Source organism: Boleophthalmus pectinirostris, unplaced genomic scaffold (assembly GCF_026225935.1).
Source record: "Boleophthalmus pectinirostris isolate CB_2022bp ecotype Guang Dong unplaced genomic scaffold, ASM2622593v1 HiC_scaffold_4, whole genome shotgun sequence".
Lineage (NCBI taxonomy): Eukaryota > Metazoa > Chordata > Actinopteri > Gobiiformes > Gobiidae > Boleophthalmus > Boleophthalmus pectinirostris.
This window is the reverse complement of record NW_026571353.1, coordinates 30,848,329-30,864,618: the sequence shown is the minus strand read 5'-3', so window position 1 is coordinate 30,864,618 and position 16,290 is coordinate 30,848,329. Positions and strand designations below refer to the sequence as shown.

General features: G+C 36.4%; 1 protein-coding gene across 1 annotated transcript; it reads left to right on the top strand.

The window, feature by feature from the left end:
* The first annotated feature begins 306 nt into the window (after positions 1-306).
* Positions 307-16,181, top strand: smarcad1a (SWI/SNF-related, matrix-associated actin-dependent regulator of chromatin, subfamily a, containing DEAD/H box 1 a). Its single transcript, XM_020917345.2, has 23 exons — positions 307-753; positions 2,360-2,495; positions 2,817-2,934; positions 3,298-3,364; positions 3,443-3,528; positions 3,852-3,929; positions 4,466-4,544; positions 4,624-5,321; positions 6,346-6,539; positions 8,200-8,290; positions 8,382-8,481; positions 8,572-8,631; positions 9,507-9,582; positions 9,894-10,029; positions 10,186-10,317; positions 11,039-11,134; positions 11,224-11,341; positions 11,429-11,544; positions 12,049-12,237; positions 12,478-12,596; positions 13,182-13,364; positions 14,323-14,432; positions 15,038-16,181. Exons 1-23 carry the CDS (start codon positions 636-638, stop codon positions 15,097-15,099), a joined length of 3,162 nt encoding a protein of 1,053 aa, XP_020773004.2. The 5' UTR covers positions 307-635; the 3' UTR covers positions 15,100-16,181.
* The last annotated feature ends 109 nt before the right edge of the window (positions 16,182-16,290 follow it).

The following is a 16,290-nucleotide window of genomic DNA, read 5'->3' as shown; positions in this document are numbered from 1 at the left end:
GATCTGGCCCCCGGGCCGTATGTTTGACACCTGTTTGTTAGGAGCTTGCAAAGTTTATAAAGTATTTTTTCATGTTGAGAAGAATCTTCCAAGTAAAGAGATGTCTTTTTTTTCTGAACTTGATTTGATAATAGCTAAAGTGTTTGCCAAATAACAGTCCTAGATTACAGTAGATAGTATTGTCATGCAGTAAAGAAGAAGCTGTAATAGATCTATGATTATTTAATTCTTTTCTGTTGCGGCGGAAGCGGCGGAAGTGTCCCCCCGGTGCCCGCCCTCGTGGTCCGCCCCCGGAGCTCCTCTGGCCCAATGAGCGGCGCTCTGCGCATCGGTGCGGGCCCAGTGTTCGCGGGAAACAGAGGATCTTCGGGCTTCTATCGACACAAGGCTTGATTTTACACTAAAATATACTTGCTAAACGATATATCAGGAAAACCAGGTGTATTTTACATTGAACAAACCCGCTGCCACTCGATAAATCTCTGTTATTTCTTTAATACCGCCAGAGACGCTAACAATGCTAGTTAGCTAACCGTGCGGGGCTGGACGTTGAACGGTGATGCTACTTGACAAAAAAAAGCCTCAAGAGGAACACGAAGCTTTGACTTTCTGCTGAAAATACACGTACAGACAAAATGAGCATGTTCAATTTAGATCGTTTTCGGTTTGACAAGAATGAAAAGGCCCCCAAGAAAGAAGCTGAGACTAAAGAAGAGCCCAAAAGCCCCGATTCTGAGAAGGAAAACAAGCCAGGTAAAGCACAAGGCTAATGCTGCTAAACGTGTGGCTACTGGCAAGTGATTATGTCACGTTTGGAGCATTATTAAATATGGTCTGATCAACATTTACAATTGACTAATGGTGTTTTAACATTTCTTCTGAACGAATTGAAAACATAACCTGCTTGCCACCAATTCAATGTAAAGGAATCCATGTTAATTAATACGATATATTATGAATTCTAGACCAGAATACACACTTTTGTTTATTTTAATTAATATATAACACTATTTTCTGATCTGATATAATATTGTTTCTTCATCACAAACATACCTGGACTTGTGTTTTGTTTCATTCACACACAAACCCTGCACATTTAGGCTGAGTTTTTCTCCCAGACGAAAAGAAAACGCTCAGTTCCACCTTGTGATGTCATGTGGTAATACATGAAGTGCTCCTCTGTGTTTTTAAACTCAATACACTTTCACTAGACTCATTAGCAGTTGCTGGGATGAAATTATCCACCTCTCTGTTGAACAAAAGGTAAAATTGGCTTTTAACTTGAAAACTAGGGGTGTGCAAAACTATCATATATTGATATAAATATTGATTTTATGTGATGATACAGTATCGATATCATGGGCTGCTGTATCGATATATCACCAAAAGTATTCTTTGGTGTATTTTAGTCAATTATTTAGTTACGTCGCTATAGTTTTGTTGCTTGTTTAGAGGAAGGAAACACATTTATGCAACACATTTGACAAGTTAATTGTTTTGATGATTAAAATGTTTGTGTTTCATATGAACTTTGCACAAGAAATGGTTTAACAAAGACTTTTAGTGTCACAGCCATGATTTAGGCAGTTTTATTGAACTGTATCGAATAGATTTGAAATGTATTGTATCAAATCTGAATTGCACTGTATGTAGATATGTATCATACTGGCAACTTCTTATACCAACCCTTATTCATGAGATCACAAGGTGGAATAGAGCATTTTGAGCTTTGGAGATGTAGACAGAGGATTACTGTATGAATGAAACAAAAAACAACTCCAGGTATGTTTTTAATGTGGTAATAATGTTATAACATGGCTTAAAGATCATGAAAGTACATGTTGTGTAATATAGGACCTTTAAAGATAGGAAGTCAAGAGATATAGTGATCTTGTTCTTCATAACTGTCAACAAAGTACCATATCTGCTATTGTCTTTAATAAGAACTAACATTTTGTAGGGCAGTAATATTTGACGCATGTTCTAACACGTGAGTTCTTGTAATAGAAATGATCAGGTTCAACATTTGTGAATTTCCGCTTTGGGTAAGTGCAATGTAATGTGTGACCATGACTCACCCCCCCCCCACACACACACTTTTTCCACCTTCAAGGGGTGTAAAGTGTCCTGCCCAAGAATACTTTTTTATGCTTAAGATTATATAATGATCTGAATAATTTCAAATAATGTAAATAATCTTGATATCCCGAGTTTAGGTCTGTGCTTTGAGAAACTTGTCAAACTTTTCAAATACATTCTATGCATAAAAGTTGTTATCTTGCTGGAATGTGTTGAGCAAAAGTGCTGTCTTGTATGTATTGTTGCCAGTTCACAAATTAACTCCTTGTATTTTACTCAGCCAAAACAACCCCATCCAAGCCCGTGTCGACAGGAGTGGTTTTTCTGGATTCAGACAGCGATGAAAATGATGACATCGTGTTCGTGTCAGAAGTGGCATCACCAAATTCCAAAAAATCTGTAACAACAAAATCTGCGTATGTAATTTTAAATGTGTTCTATTTGACTTTCTGGGGTCCACCACCTTCTTATCGAGCATTTATTTTAAAATTACAGCTGTTTTTATTGTTTTAAACTCTCTTGGCAATATATGCTCATGGTCCATGTCACATCTCCACAGATCTGACCTGGTAGGGTCACATGCTTGTCTTCTTGAAAATAGTTACGTTTAGTGCTACACTGTGTGCCATTACAAGCTAAAAAAAAAAAAAAACATCTCCATGAAAAAGTAACAGAATGCACCTTTTTAATGCAAAACACAGTTTATATTTCATCATCATTTTTATTTGTGATTTTAGGGACTCTTCTAAACCAACCACAAAGGGTTCAAAGGGCTCTACTTCTTCTCATCTCGAAGAGAAAATCAAAAAGTTGCTGGCAATGTTTCCTCAGTTAAACAGAGAACAAGTTACAGAGGTGAGAACTTCAGATTATAGTAACTGCTTGAGAAAATCAGAAAGTACTGCGAAAGACTGGAGATTAGGGCTGCACAGGTTTGGACATCTAATTGAGATTTTTCTGATGAAGGTTGCAGTTGCGATTAGATATGCAGTATATGTTAAAATGTCACAATGTTACATTCCTTTTTTTGTAATGATGTTGTCTTTGTGATTTGATAACTTTCCCAACTCAAAATGTGACTAATTGTGGAGCCCTGTTGGAGATGGGTCTTGAGTTGATTCCTTTTGCGTTCTCACTCAACAGTTGAGAATGAAAACTAAGTAAAAGTATGAAACTGTACCCTGGTACACTCTTAATTAATTAGTAATTTTGTTGCAGGTGATTGGAAGCACAAGCACTCTGGATGGAGCCATCGCTACATGTTTACTAAAATATGGTGACAAAGGTACAATGTGTTCACGTTGTGTCAGGTGGATTGTGTTATCAGGGTAGTTGTTATACATGATCCTCTGACCTGTTTCAGACCGGGGTGCGAAGAGGAAGGCGGACGGGTCCTCAAGTTCTCAAGACAGTGATAATCAACCAGCAAAAAAGAAGAAGTCATCAGAGGTGAGTTAAATTATAAATTGCTAAACAAATTTATTTTGGCATGGAATCTACTTAAAGATGCACTGTGTAACTTTTCTGGTGGAATATCTGCACCTGCCTCTTGTTGCTTTGTCTGTAAAGTTCCACAATGTGGCACTGAACCTGTCAATCTTGAATTCATTCATTTAGTTTCATTGCTCAAGGATAGCTTGATTAACTTGCTTTCTTACTGTGAACGTCTTGTCTCCATGGAGATGGGGATGGCGGTCTCCCCACCAGAAAAGTTCCACAGTGCACCTGTGTTTTATCAAGGCCCTAACCTTCTTTTGTTTATGTTCCTAAAGGTTGATCTTGAAGATTGGAATAATCAAGAGGCTATGGTCAGACGACTGCAGAAGAAGTTTCCTGACCAAGATAAAGAAGTAAGCCATGAAATACAAAAAATACATTGAGCTGATATGAGGATTTTCATACTGCATCTACCGGTGCAATAGTAATCTATAGTATCTAGCCGTGTAGTGTGTACTGAATCGGACTGCAATTAATGATGATTTAGTAGATGACTTTAGTAGATGATTTTTTTTTTTTTTTTTTATTGATTACGTTTATTTAAAGACATTTTAACTAAAAAATGTTGAAACAAGCTCACTGACAGCTGGACAGAATGATGGATACATCGATGTATAGAGTGATGGATAGATTTATATAGAGATAGAGAGATAGGTAGAATATTTACAAATAAAATATATCATTGATGCAAACACGATTTTTTTTTTTTCCATTTGATTTAATGATGCTGCTTTCTTTAATATAAAAGGCTATTTGCATGTGTTTTAGAGTCTGTGTTGTCCAGATAAAAATAACAATTATTAAATAAAATGTTTATGATTATTTTAAAAGTAAACAGTATTTCCAAATAATTGTTGAAACCCTAATAATTATTCTGTTATTTTTAAAGGAGCTCCGGTCAGTGCTTGAAGAACATGATTGGAAATATTCAGATGCTCTTCAAGTACTGCAGATGTTCGCCGACCCAGGTTTGATAAATCTTAAATCTAAATTATATTATATAATATTTTAGTTTAAATTTCACTTTCTCATTCTTTATTTCCACAGAAAATACCAGCAGCAGTTCACAGGAGTCCAGTAAAGCTAAAAAATCCACAGTTAAAGAGGAGAGTGACAGTGACAGTGATAGCAACATTACAGTGAACAGTGAGGACGATGAAGTTTCTTTTGTTTCAGAAACCAAAATGGCTCCAATTTTCAATTCAAAGCTCCAATCTAAAAGCAAAGTAAGTCATAAAAATAATTCCACAGCCATAGATTCCCGTAAAGCCAAAACTGATGAAGGCAATACGGATGGTGAAAATTCAGATGAACCCACTTCAGATGCCACAAAAGACAGTTCGGATTCAGAATTGGATGAGAGACGAGTGGGGGAAAAAAGGCAAAAAAACACAAAACTGTCCCAAGAAACGAAACCAAAACAATCTGTAGTGACCAGACTAACTAGTGCCATCAGTGTAGCCAAGAAAGCTGCAGAGGAGCGGAAGAAGCGTGTCCAGGCCAAAGCCAAAGAAGTCAGCTCTGAGGTGGAAGAAGATTACGATGAAGAGGATGAGGACGATAGCGAGTTTGACGATTCTGACGAAGAACTTGACACCAAAAAGGGCCCGACCGACGTGAAGACGGAAATACTCAACTTCTTCAACGAGGCTACTGTAGATGAGTTGACTCTGATCTCCGGCTGCTCTGTGAAGAAAGCACAAAAGATCACGGACCTGAGGCCCTTTGACAGCTGGGACAGTCTGGTGAGTAAAAGAAGGAAATGGAGGTACAAAGCAATACAGAAATGTCAAACTCAAACCAATTTTGATCAACCAACTTTATGCACTTGTACTAATTCTAATACACCTCCAACATCATTCTAAAACAGATTTGTAAAGGCCAAATTTTGTCATGTTTATGTGACAGTTTTGATACTTTTGACAACCCTAGTTTGCGCTACGGTTTAAATAAATAAATACGTAGTGAAAATAGTGAAATTTTTAAAAAGCTCAATTAAGCCCTGTATTTTAGACGTTTTTGCCACTGGAAATTAGTAATGGGGCTAGTTTAATTTTGCAGTGGAGGTACTATATTGGTTATTGTTATGGGGAGAATATGGTTGATAAGAACTGACTCCATACCCAGGTGAATAGTTATGTGAAAAGTTTTATAATATCAAGACACTCCATGTTACATCTCTGCAAGTGGCCCCTGAGCTGCAGAGCAAAGAGACTATCAGCATTTATAGTTTGAGATAATGAGTAGAATAGATGTATACATGTGAACTCTTGGTACAGAGTACACATACAAATACAGGAGGCAACTGCACGTGTTCAAATAGAACAGGGAGTACAGAAATGTTAGTTAGGCCTGAAAAGTTTTACACTGAAAATATTGTGTTCAGTGATCATACTTAAACCACTGGCCATTGGGGTAAATAATTTTATGAAAATTAGTGATGTCAAATTAAAAGTTGATCCTGCGTGTTTAATGCAATAGTTTATTTAAAAGTGTTGCCTTGTGCTAAACTTTGGTCCCTGTGACTCTAGTGAGCAGCCTGGAATTTCCATTGCAGCAAAGTGGTGAAAATAAAGATCGATTGAACTTTAAATCTGATTAATCAATTTAATCAACTTTTCATAAATTGACAGTTCCATTATTACAAACTTGATAGTCAAATTACACAATAATTTAAATTGTACATCACCCACCACACTCTCATTAAAAAAAATAAAATTCAAAAATTTACAATTTCTTCTCATTTTGAATCCTCTTTTTCTTCCTCAGGGGGACCTCATTCATAAAGACAATGGACTTTCAGAAGACTTACTGTTGGGTTGTAAAATTGTCCTCAAAGAGCGGAAGGTGGTGCTCGGTCTCATGTCTAAATGTGAGACGATTTCTTCAAAGCTGATCAAACAAGTCTCAGTGGTGATAAAGAGTGACACTCCCCCCGAACAGCCTCAGCTTCTCGGCCCGCAGTACGTATTTAATTTCACGGGAGGCATACACAACGTTACCTCATTTGGTGTCATAAATTCAAATGGATGATTCACTATTTTTGACAGAAATATCCAAACTGACAATCCACAAATTATTCTCTCTACTTCAAAGGCAACATTCTCACGGGTTTTGACGTTCAGTTACATTTTTTTTTTTTTCCAAATATGATTTTTTTTGGAGTGGTGGTTCACATCTGATTGGAGCTGTTCACACTGACATAAAAAAATCTAACTCAAGCAAAGAATCTTGCAGAGTTACATGCACACTGTAATTATGTAGCAGTTACATAATGTGCCTTTAAAGGTGCGCTCTGTAACTTTTTGGTTGGGGGTCCGTCAGCTGCTTGTTTCTATGGATATGCTCTGCCTGAAATGTTCCACAATGTGACATTAAATAACTCTACCTTACATTTATTCAATTACAGATGGTTTTATAGCTATAGGATCTGACCTGTAACTTGGCTTGGTTTGGTTTCCATGAAGATAAAAAGGTTTAATACCATACTTGAAGAAAAGCATTTGACAGACCCTCCACCAAAAAGTTACACAATGCACCCTTAAATGTTTAATGGCCACGAATCACACCTTTGTGACTAAACACCACCACCATTTATTAAGTTATCGCAATAACAGTTAAAGTCTAGACAACCAATTCATGTTTGCGGATGGGCTAAAAAATTAAATTTTGACCTGGTTAATTGTCGATATTTCCAATTCAATGAATTTTTTTTTGCAATACAATTAGTTCTTTAGTTTAGACTAGGCCATAATTAGTATATCAACTTATTGTTTATTACATGTCTGGGGTCAATATTTATCTTGAGTATTTTTGGTTATTTTTTGGCCGTATGATCAGATTTAAGCCATAAAAGTTTGAATGAATAACTTCTTTTACTCATTACAGATGCAAACTGAGTACTAAAGTGTTGCATTATGCTCCTTATTTATTGCAGCTCATGTTTTTTAACATCATTGTTCATTTTTGTGGTTTAAATCTGCTATTGTGTCAGTGGCATAAATTAGTTTAAACATTTCTTTTGTTTATCATCTATATTTACTTCAGCAATACATCACACTTCAAATTCGTGACAGGCCTAGTCTAGTCACTTATCACGTTCAACTATACACTGTAAATGGGCTCAGCTAACCTGTTATTTATCTGTCACATTCCAAATAGCAAGTGCTCATGGAGGCACTTGTAGTTCATTTACTGTTTCCCATTGACTTTACATTGAGAAATTTCGCCCCTCTCTCTGTAACTGTTGAAGTGAGCCTCGTCATTTTGGTCTTAAAATGTTCGTACCAACCCCAGTTTACATGATTTTGGTGTTTGTATTTCCCTATTTTGTCCCTTAATAAATGCCTATTCCTAATCTGGAGCTTCATTTGTCTGGAGCCGAACGCTATGGGTGACGTTACACTCTCTTTGTACAGTCTATGGGTTCATCATTTGTGCATTTACCTTTTTAGATATTTCATGGCAGAGTACAATGTTATCCATAGGAAAAATAGTCTCTTACCCCCATCTGAGAGTATGACATCACATTCTCAAATCTGTAAAAAACACCAATTACTTAACAGAAAAATGGTCCATTTTTAACATCTGAAAATTTAACTTGTTTGTTTTGTTTTTTTTTAGTCTCAGTTTGAAACCCTATCAGCTCATCGGTCTGAAGTGGCTGATGCTTTTGAACGAACACAAACTGAGCTGTATCCTGGCAGATGAAATGGTGAGAAATCATAATAATGGACAAACATAACTTGATAAAAAAGAAAACACTTCAGATTAAACTCTATTGATGATTTTTCTGTTTCTTTCAGGGTTTGGGGAAAACTATTCAGGCCATAGCATTTCTGGCTCAGCTTTATGAAAATGGAGATACAGGGCCACACCTCATCGTTGTCCCATCCTCTACACTGGGTAATGACATCTTTTCTATTGTATATATTTACAAGTTGAACTTCTGTGACACTTTTGTAACATTGTGGGCCTTGCTTTTTGTCTTTTTAGATAACTGGGACAGAGAACTGAAAATGTGGTGCCCAACACTCAATGTTACAGTTTATTATGGTAAGAATTTCTTTCCTTCACACTGACACAGTAATACTTTAACAGGGTAGCCGCGGGGTCTTAAAAGTCTTAAAAAGGGCTTAAATTTCATGTTCCTAAATTAAGGTCTTATAAAGTCTTAAATTCTGTTGTCCAAGTCTTATTTTTGTCACAAAGGTCTTAAATTTCATAGCCTTTTTTTTGGTTTACTCAACCAGGCTGCAGTGTAATGAGTAAACAATCAGTAGAGTGAAGGAAGACTTTGGATGGACCATGGGGAAGTGTAGGTTTAATCCCCAGTGGCTTTTAGGTTCTAGATATAGTACCATAGTTGGTTGGTCTTTATTAGAACTGGATCTGGTGCTTTTCGCCTGCATAATGGGTGCGATGTTGGTCTTAATTTTCATTGAAATTGTCTTAAATAGGTCTTTAAAAAGTCTTAAATTTGGGGTAGTCAAACCTGGGGATACCCTGTTTAAGGGCCTGTACCTGATTTTAATTCGTTCTTGTCAAGGTAAATGTTCTTTACAGCATGCATTGTACAGTAAAAGCTGCTAAATATGGGGGGAAATGGCCCTTTAAAGGTGCATGGCATAACTTTTCTAGTGGAGGGTCGATTTTATTACTTTATCTAGAATGTTCTATGGTAGAGATTAAACCTATCTATCACTTCACAGAGAGAATTATTGTATTTTTGAGCAATAGAAACATTTGTGATGACTAAATGCTAGATAGATGCGTTAAATTGCCATGGAACATTCCATGCAAGCAATAACATCTCCATAGAGACAACTAGATGATGGACCCCCCCACCAGAAAAGTTGCACAGTGCACCTTTAATCAAAAAAGAAGAAGCTTGTTTGATATAAATGTTAATCATATACACTCTTGTACAGGTTCTGCAGAGGACCGACGTTACCTCAAATATGACATATTGAACGGTGAAATCGAGTTTGACGTCATATTGACAACGTGAGTAAACACACTCAAAAAATTACATCCATTCATATCGCAGCCCAAGTTCTTTTCAAAGTATCATCATTTCCTCCGCAAATAATAAAATATCCTCTTATTCTGTATAAAACTGCCAACCATGTAGTTTAGATCAGCTCATGTTTCAGTCTTTTGTCAATTCTTTTGGACATGTTTAAAATGTGAAATTTAAAGAGAATCTTATTATCAAAACATTAAGTTGTAAATCTAATCTCTTTGCATTTAGATATTTTTCACATCGTTCAGCCTTTCTCTGAAGAATAATGGTTTGTAACAATTCTATTTTACAGATATAATGTTGCCATTGGAAACGACAGTGACCGGAGTCTTTTCCGCAAACTGCGCCTCGTCTATGCCATATTTGATGAAGGTCATATGCTGAAGAACATGAACTCTCTGCGATATCGTCATCTCATGGCTATTAATGTATGTACAGGTTTAGTAAGGTATTTAATAAGGCTGCAACTATACTTATTAGTCAGCTAGTCACACTATTGTTTCTATTGTATACTAAGACTTTAAATGAAGGTTGAAGTATAGTGACTAAATTTGTCATTGATCACTAACCTGTGTTTTGTGCAGGCTCAACATCGTGTGCTGCTCACTGGGACCCCTGTACAGAACAACCTCCTGGAGCTCATGTCTCTGCTTAACTTCATCATGCCCTCAATGTTCTCAGACTCCACCTCGCAGCTCTCAAAGATGTTCTCCCTGGTTAGTGTTTGTCTAAAGTGGAATGGGAAACTTTCTGGTGACTTTTACAGGGTTAATTGTGTGTGAGATCATCTAGGCTTTATTTATAATTGCAGCATATGATACAGACACTTAAATTACCCATATTACACTATTTTCTGATCTGTTATAATCACAAACATACCAGGACTTGTGTTTTGTTTCACACATTTAACACACAAACCCTGAGTTCTTTGAAACAGAAAACATCCTGTTTCACCTTGTGATGTCTTGGTAATACAGCTGTGAACTTGAACACTACTGCTTTAATGCTCTTTGAGATGTAGAAAAATAACAAAATGTCACTCAAACATGTGTGAATGAAGCAAAACACAGCTCCAGGTTTGTTTTTGAGGAGGTAACAGCATTATAACTTTAAGTAGCAAGGCAAGTTTATTTTATAGAGCACAATTTGTTTGCAAAGTGCTTTACAGAACAAGACATTAAAATCACTAGACAAAAAACACATATAATCAAAATAATTTATTTAACTCTAAGATCGAAAGGATTAAATTACGAAAAGAGTGAATAATAAAATTCTCTCAGGCTTTATGCACAGCTAAACAGAAATTTGAACAGTGTTACTTGAATGAACAGAGCCTACCAAGCTCTTGAAATAAAACATCTTCTAAATTCTCTTACACTCTGACGCATACTGTGCTAAAATTTTCCTGACAAAACAATTCTAAATATCACTTTTTAGAAATCCTCAGAGGGAGAGAGTAAATTTGAAAGACAACGCATTTCTCAAGCCAAACGAATCATGAAACCGTTTATCCTCCGCAGAGTTAAAGCTGAGGTAAGATCATCACAGCTCTTTGGTTTAGGAAAGTACAGGTTTGTTGTTGTTGTGATGAGATAATTCTTTGTTTTGTGGCATTTCTCCAGGTCCTCAAACAGCTCCCTGCCAAAGAGGAAAGAGTTGACTACTGTGCCATGAGTGAGAAACAGGAAGAACTGTACAAAGACCTTTTCAGAAAACTCAAACAAGCAGATCCAACTGAGAGTAAGTGGCATTTTTGTTGTATTGTTGTATATCTATTATTACATGCATTCAGTTTTATGCTAATTCATTTGTGCTTTTTATTTTAAGAGCGTGAGATGTGTAATGCAATGATGCAGCTCAGGAAAATGGCCAATCACCCGCTTCTTCATCGTCAGTATTACACCACAGCGAAACTCAAAGCCATGAGTAAACTAATGCTGAAGGTAACGACGTCGAAACTTATAAAATTTAATAAAAAATGTACTTTAAAATGGTAGAACTATTTTTAAAGGTGCACTGTGTAACTTTTGTGTCCACTACCAACACTTGTAATTTGACCTGATGCTGTTGCCTGCTTTTTTGATCGTGACAAGCAGGTGGCAGACTGACCCTACACCAGAAGAGTTGCATGTAGCACCTTAAATTTTTACTCAGTGTATGAATCAGATAACAATTAAACCTGTTGTAATCTGTCATGGAAATTCTGCTCACAAGACAATATCAATTTTTAGAGACACCAATTGCAAAGTAGTGATTATTATTAAATCACAAAGAACAAACTCATCACATATGGTTGCCAAATCCTAAAACTAAAACCCATGTGCAATATTTAAATGATGTGTGTTCTCACTGTCTGCTAATGCTAAATTCAGTTGTGATTGTATTGCCTTATTCAAACAGGAGGAGTAAATGTAAGTTAATGTCTAACTGTACTTCTATGCTCACAGGAGCCCACACATTTTGATGCTGACGCTGCTTTGATTCAAGAAGACATGGAGGTGATGTCGGACTTTGAGTTGCATAATCTGTGCAAACGGTACAGCTCCATCAGCTCCTACCAGCTAGAGACAGATATTGTACTGGACTCAGGGAAGTTTAAACACCTCGCCGGACTGCTGAGTGAAATGAAAGAAAAGGTGGGTGTATTAAGAATTGACTTCGAACTGTCTCTAAAATTTAAATGATCAGATTCTGTTCTATTGGCATTGTCACTGAACAAAATTCACAAATTAGGTACTTGCTTCTGTTATGGAGCAACAAAAACATATTCTTAAACAAAGAATAAAACATAAACTATTATAAAATAAAAGTATAAAAATAAGGTAAAAACAGACTTTGGTGTACAAGAATTAACCAAGCAATGTGTCTTCTTCCAGGGCGACCGTGTGGTGTTGTTCAGTCAGTTCACGATGATGTTGGACATTGTGGAGGTTTTTCTAAAGCACCATAAACACGGATACGTTCGCCTGGATGGATCCACGCCTATTGCAGACAGGTCAGATATTGCTTTGTTTAATTGCTGGGTTTCAGATGAAATCACAACTTTCTATAGGTGAATATTTATTAGTACAGAGGGCGCAGCTAATTAATATTAAAATATTAAGTTTTGTTGTAATGAGTGAGATCTTGTGTCTAGTCCCATTTGTCATGAACTGGCTCAGGGTTTGGACAAGGTGGAGTCCACACATGTTTAAAAAGAGTACAAAAATAGAAATTTAAAAACAAGATACAAAGTTGTGGCTGCATGGTGGAGAGGAGAGAAGAGCCAGCAGCAGCACAAACACGCACCCACATAACCTCAGATGGAGCGGTGCCTGTCTGTAGGGGATTAGCTACTGTATGTGTAAAGGAATTCCCAAATCATCCCAAACCAGTCTCCAAATCATACACATTGATTTGGTTCTTTCAAATTACTATAATCATACTTTTGCAACAAAGATACAAAAAAAACAAAACAAAACAAAAAAAATGTTAAACTTTGTGCCACGTTTTGTTTGAGAATAGACATGGTGCATTTGGCATATTTACATACATTTTTCTTTTTTTTTATTTGCAAATGTAATCTTTGTCATTTTTGCAGGATTGTGTTGATTGACAAGTACAACACCGACAAAGATGTATTTGTGTTCCTGTTGTCAACCCGAGCCGGAGGTCTGGGCATTAACCTCACCTCCGCCAATGTGGTGATCCTTCACGACATCGACTGTAACCCCTACAACGACAAACAGGCAGAGGATCGCTGTCATCGGGTGGGACAGACCAAGTAAGACACACAAGCACAAATTTTTATGAGGACGCAAGAAAAGTAATGCCCAGTTTAGCACTGAAAGTTATTGGATATTAACTTGGGCTGTAGACCTTTAGTCGTTTGGTCAATTATTCTGTTGATGATGTCTTAGTCGACCAAAACTTGTATTAGTTGACCATTTATTTTATTATATTTACAATTTAAAGATTTATATGGGACAATAACAGAAAGAAGAAGGTATGTTGTGTTAGCTGATAATTGGAGAACTTCCATTTTATACATAAATACAGTTTCCTTGTACATTTCTATTTTAAGTAGTGGAGTGTGAGTGCAGTATGGATCAGATTGTATGGTCAGATCATGAAGGCGTTTAGAGCTTTTGCAATGCCCCTTTTGAGTAAATTCATCGGTTGATGGGACATCTTTTATTCAACTATAGCCCTAATTGGCATAATTGTTATTTAATAATTGTTACTGCACTGAGAAAGACAGGAGTGCAGTACTTGCATCAAAATTATCATACTCATGTACATTTTGTGTTTTGATGCCTATAAGCATATGTTATTGTCCAACCCTATCCTATCATTTTGACACTGACATTTGTTTGAAAAGTGTGAGCCCAGTGTACATGGTATTTACAACAAAAAAGGAGCTTTAGCCAAAGAAGAAGCCTTGAGTCCAGCCTTGAATCCAGAGAGGGTGAGACAGTTTCAAATACAATGACACTTTTTGCTACATGTTGAGTTATGAGTTCAGATGTGAGTAGTTATTTTATGACACTGGTTTAATTCTCATCATATTTAGCTTTTAATTTTATGGTTAATATTACTCATCACTCTCTGGAACATCCATAGTCAAACAGCTCGTCAAATAATTAGATGTTGCCGAGTTTACTAACTATTGTACATGCATGGCAGTGCATCATGTTCTAGTTTCTCTCTCCGTGATGTGTGTCTCCTGTCTTCTTTGGTAGGACTGTGCAGGTGATCAAACTCATCAGTAAAGACACTATAGAAGCTTGCATTCTTCAGCTGGGTCTGAGGAAACTCAAACTGGAGCAGGACATGACTGCAGCAGACACAAGTAAGATGAACTCTGATTGTAATTTTTTTTTTTTTAAGTTAAATATTAGACAAATTAAGCTACATGAAAATGTCGCTAGAATGTTGAAATGGAGGTGACTGTAAACAAAAGTGAACAACATACCACATAATTATCTGACATTAGATATAAATTCTGATGATTCTCTGTATTTTTAAACACAAATACACAAAGTGTTTTGAATTTCTGGGGTAAAACGGTCAGTTAGTTTGCTCCTTTTTTTGTAACTTTTAAAAATATTATTATATTATCAAAACAATCAGACGTATTCGTAGTATAGTAAGTAAGAAATCCTTGGAAACACTGAAACACTTATAAAATATGAGCCATTCTTTGTGCAAGTGTGTTTTAACCAGTAAAAGAAAATATAAAACAATCCAAAAGTCAGTGCGTATCAGATGTCGCTACAATCTTCTCAAAGCCCGGAACCCATTTTGTAATCTACTGTGGCTAAACCTTTTCCACTGAAATTGCATTCTGTTTCACCTCACTCCAATTGCCTCTAGTCCGTAAAATAAAATGTAAGAGTTCTTTTCAAATTTATTCTGTGCACTGTAGTTCACAAATGACCCATTGTATTGTTGCAGCTGTGGAGGGGACCATCCCAGAAGACATGGCCTCACTGCTCAAAGCTACACTGGGACTGTGACACAGAACATTACTTGAGAAAGGAAGTGACTTTCCTGTAAATGAATTTGTTACACTGGAACAAACCTAAAGACCAAATGCTGCAGTTCCTTGTACCATTCAAACTGTGCCTGAACTGAAAACTGCAACTAAAAACACTACCAACCTTTTTCCAGTGAATAGTTTACACATCCTTTCAGTGACTTACACTCTATGGTTTGTGCATTTATTTGTTTGTATAGTAATGCTGAAAACGGTTACAAACAAGCAATGACACTAGGAACATTTTGGTTTAATTTTGAAACCACAGGATGTAACTTTCTAGCCAACAAATAGACTAAAATAAAAGCATCCAGTTTTATTGCACTTAACATAGAAAAACATGTGTTCTTTCCATGAGCAGGCTTTTGTCTTCACAAACCTGACTCTTATTTGGCCTGAAGGAGGGCCGTCTCCTGCTTGTCTCCATTAAACATATTTATCTCCATGGAGGATGTTGCAAAGTATGATTTTAACTTTCTGTTTCTATGGAATTAAGCTGGTGACGTCCCATTACTGGAAAGTTAGACTAAATTAGGGATTTGCTGCAGTCTACACTTTGTTGCGGTCTACACTTTGCTAACCCAAGTGTAAATAAGTCTAAAAGAGTAATGATATCATACCACCACTTGAGAATTGTGAAAGACTTGTTAGGGCAATATACAATATAATTTAGGCTCAGATGCTTTGCCAGCAAATTTTGTTTGTTTTTGGTGGTTTGAAAACCACTAAATTTTTATGTATGTGTACGATATTCAGCCATATTTACTCATGTCTAGTATGTTTTTTCCATGTAGTTTCCGTTATGTACAATATGAAGTTTTCTAAAATATGTCGTAAAAAAAAAAAAACTTGAAACATCAACTCTGGATACCTCGTGTTTGACAAGTACCTTTTTATACAAGCAGAATGTGCTCTGATACAGTGCTTAGTATTTTTACATGTCAAGAAAGCGTCTCTGACAGAAAGACTGCTGTTGCCCTCAGTGGCTTTGTAATGTCGAACTGTTTCCTGTTTTTTATGTATGTTAAACTGAAGTAATAAACATTTCACTGTTTTTCTTTATTTAGGCTTGTTTCTAAATGTGTATCATGAGGTTGACAGCAGATGTATGATGACACCCAATGTACTTTACATACATTTTGCATTATTCTTTTATTCCATACTCAGTTGT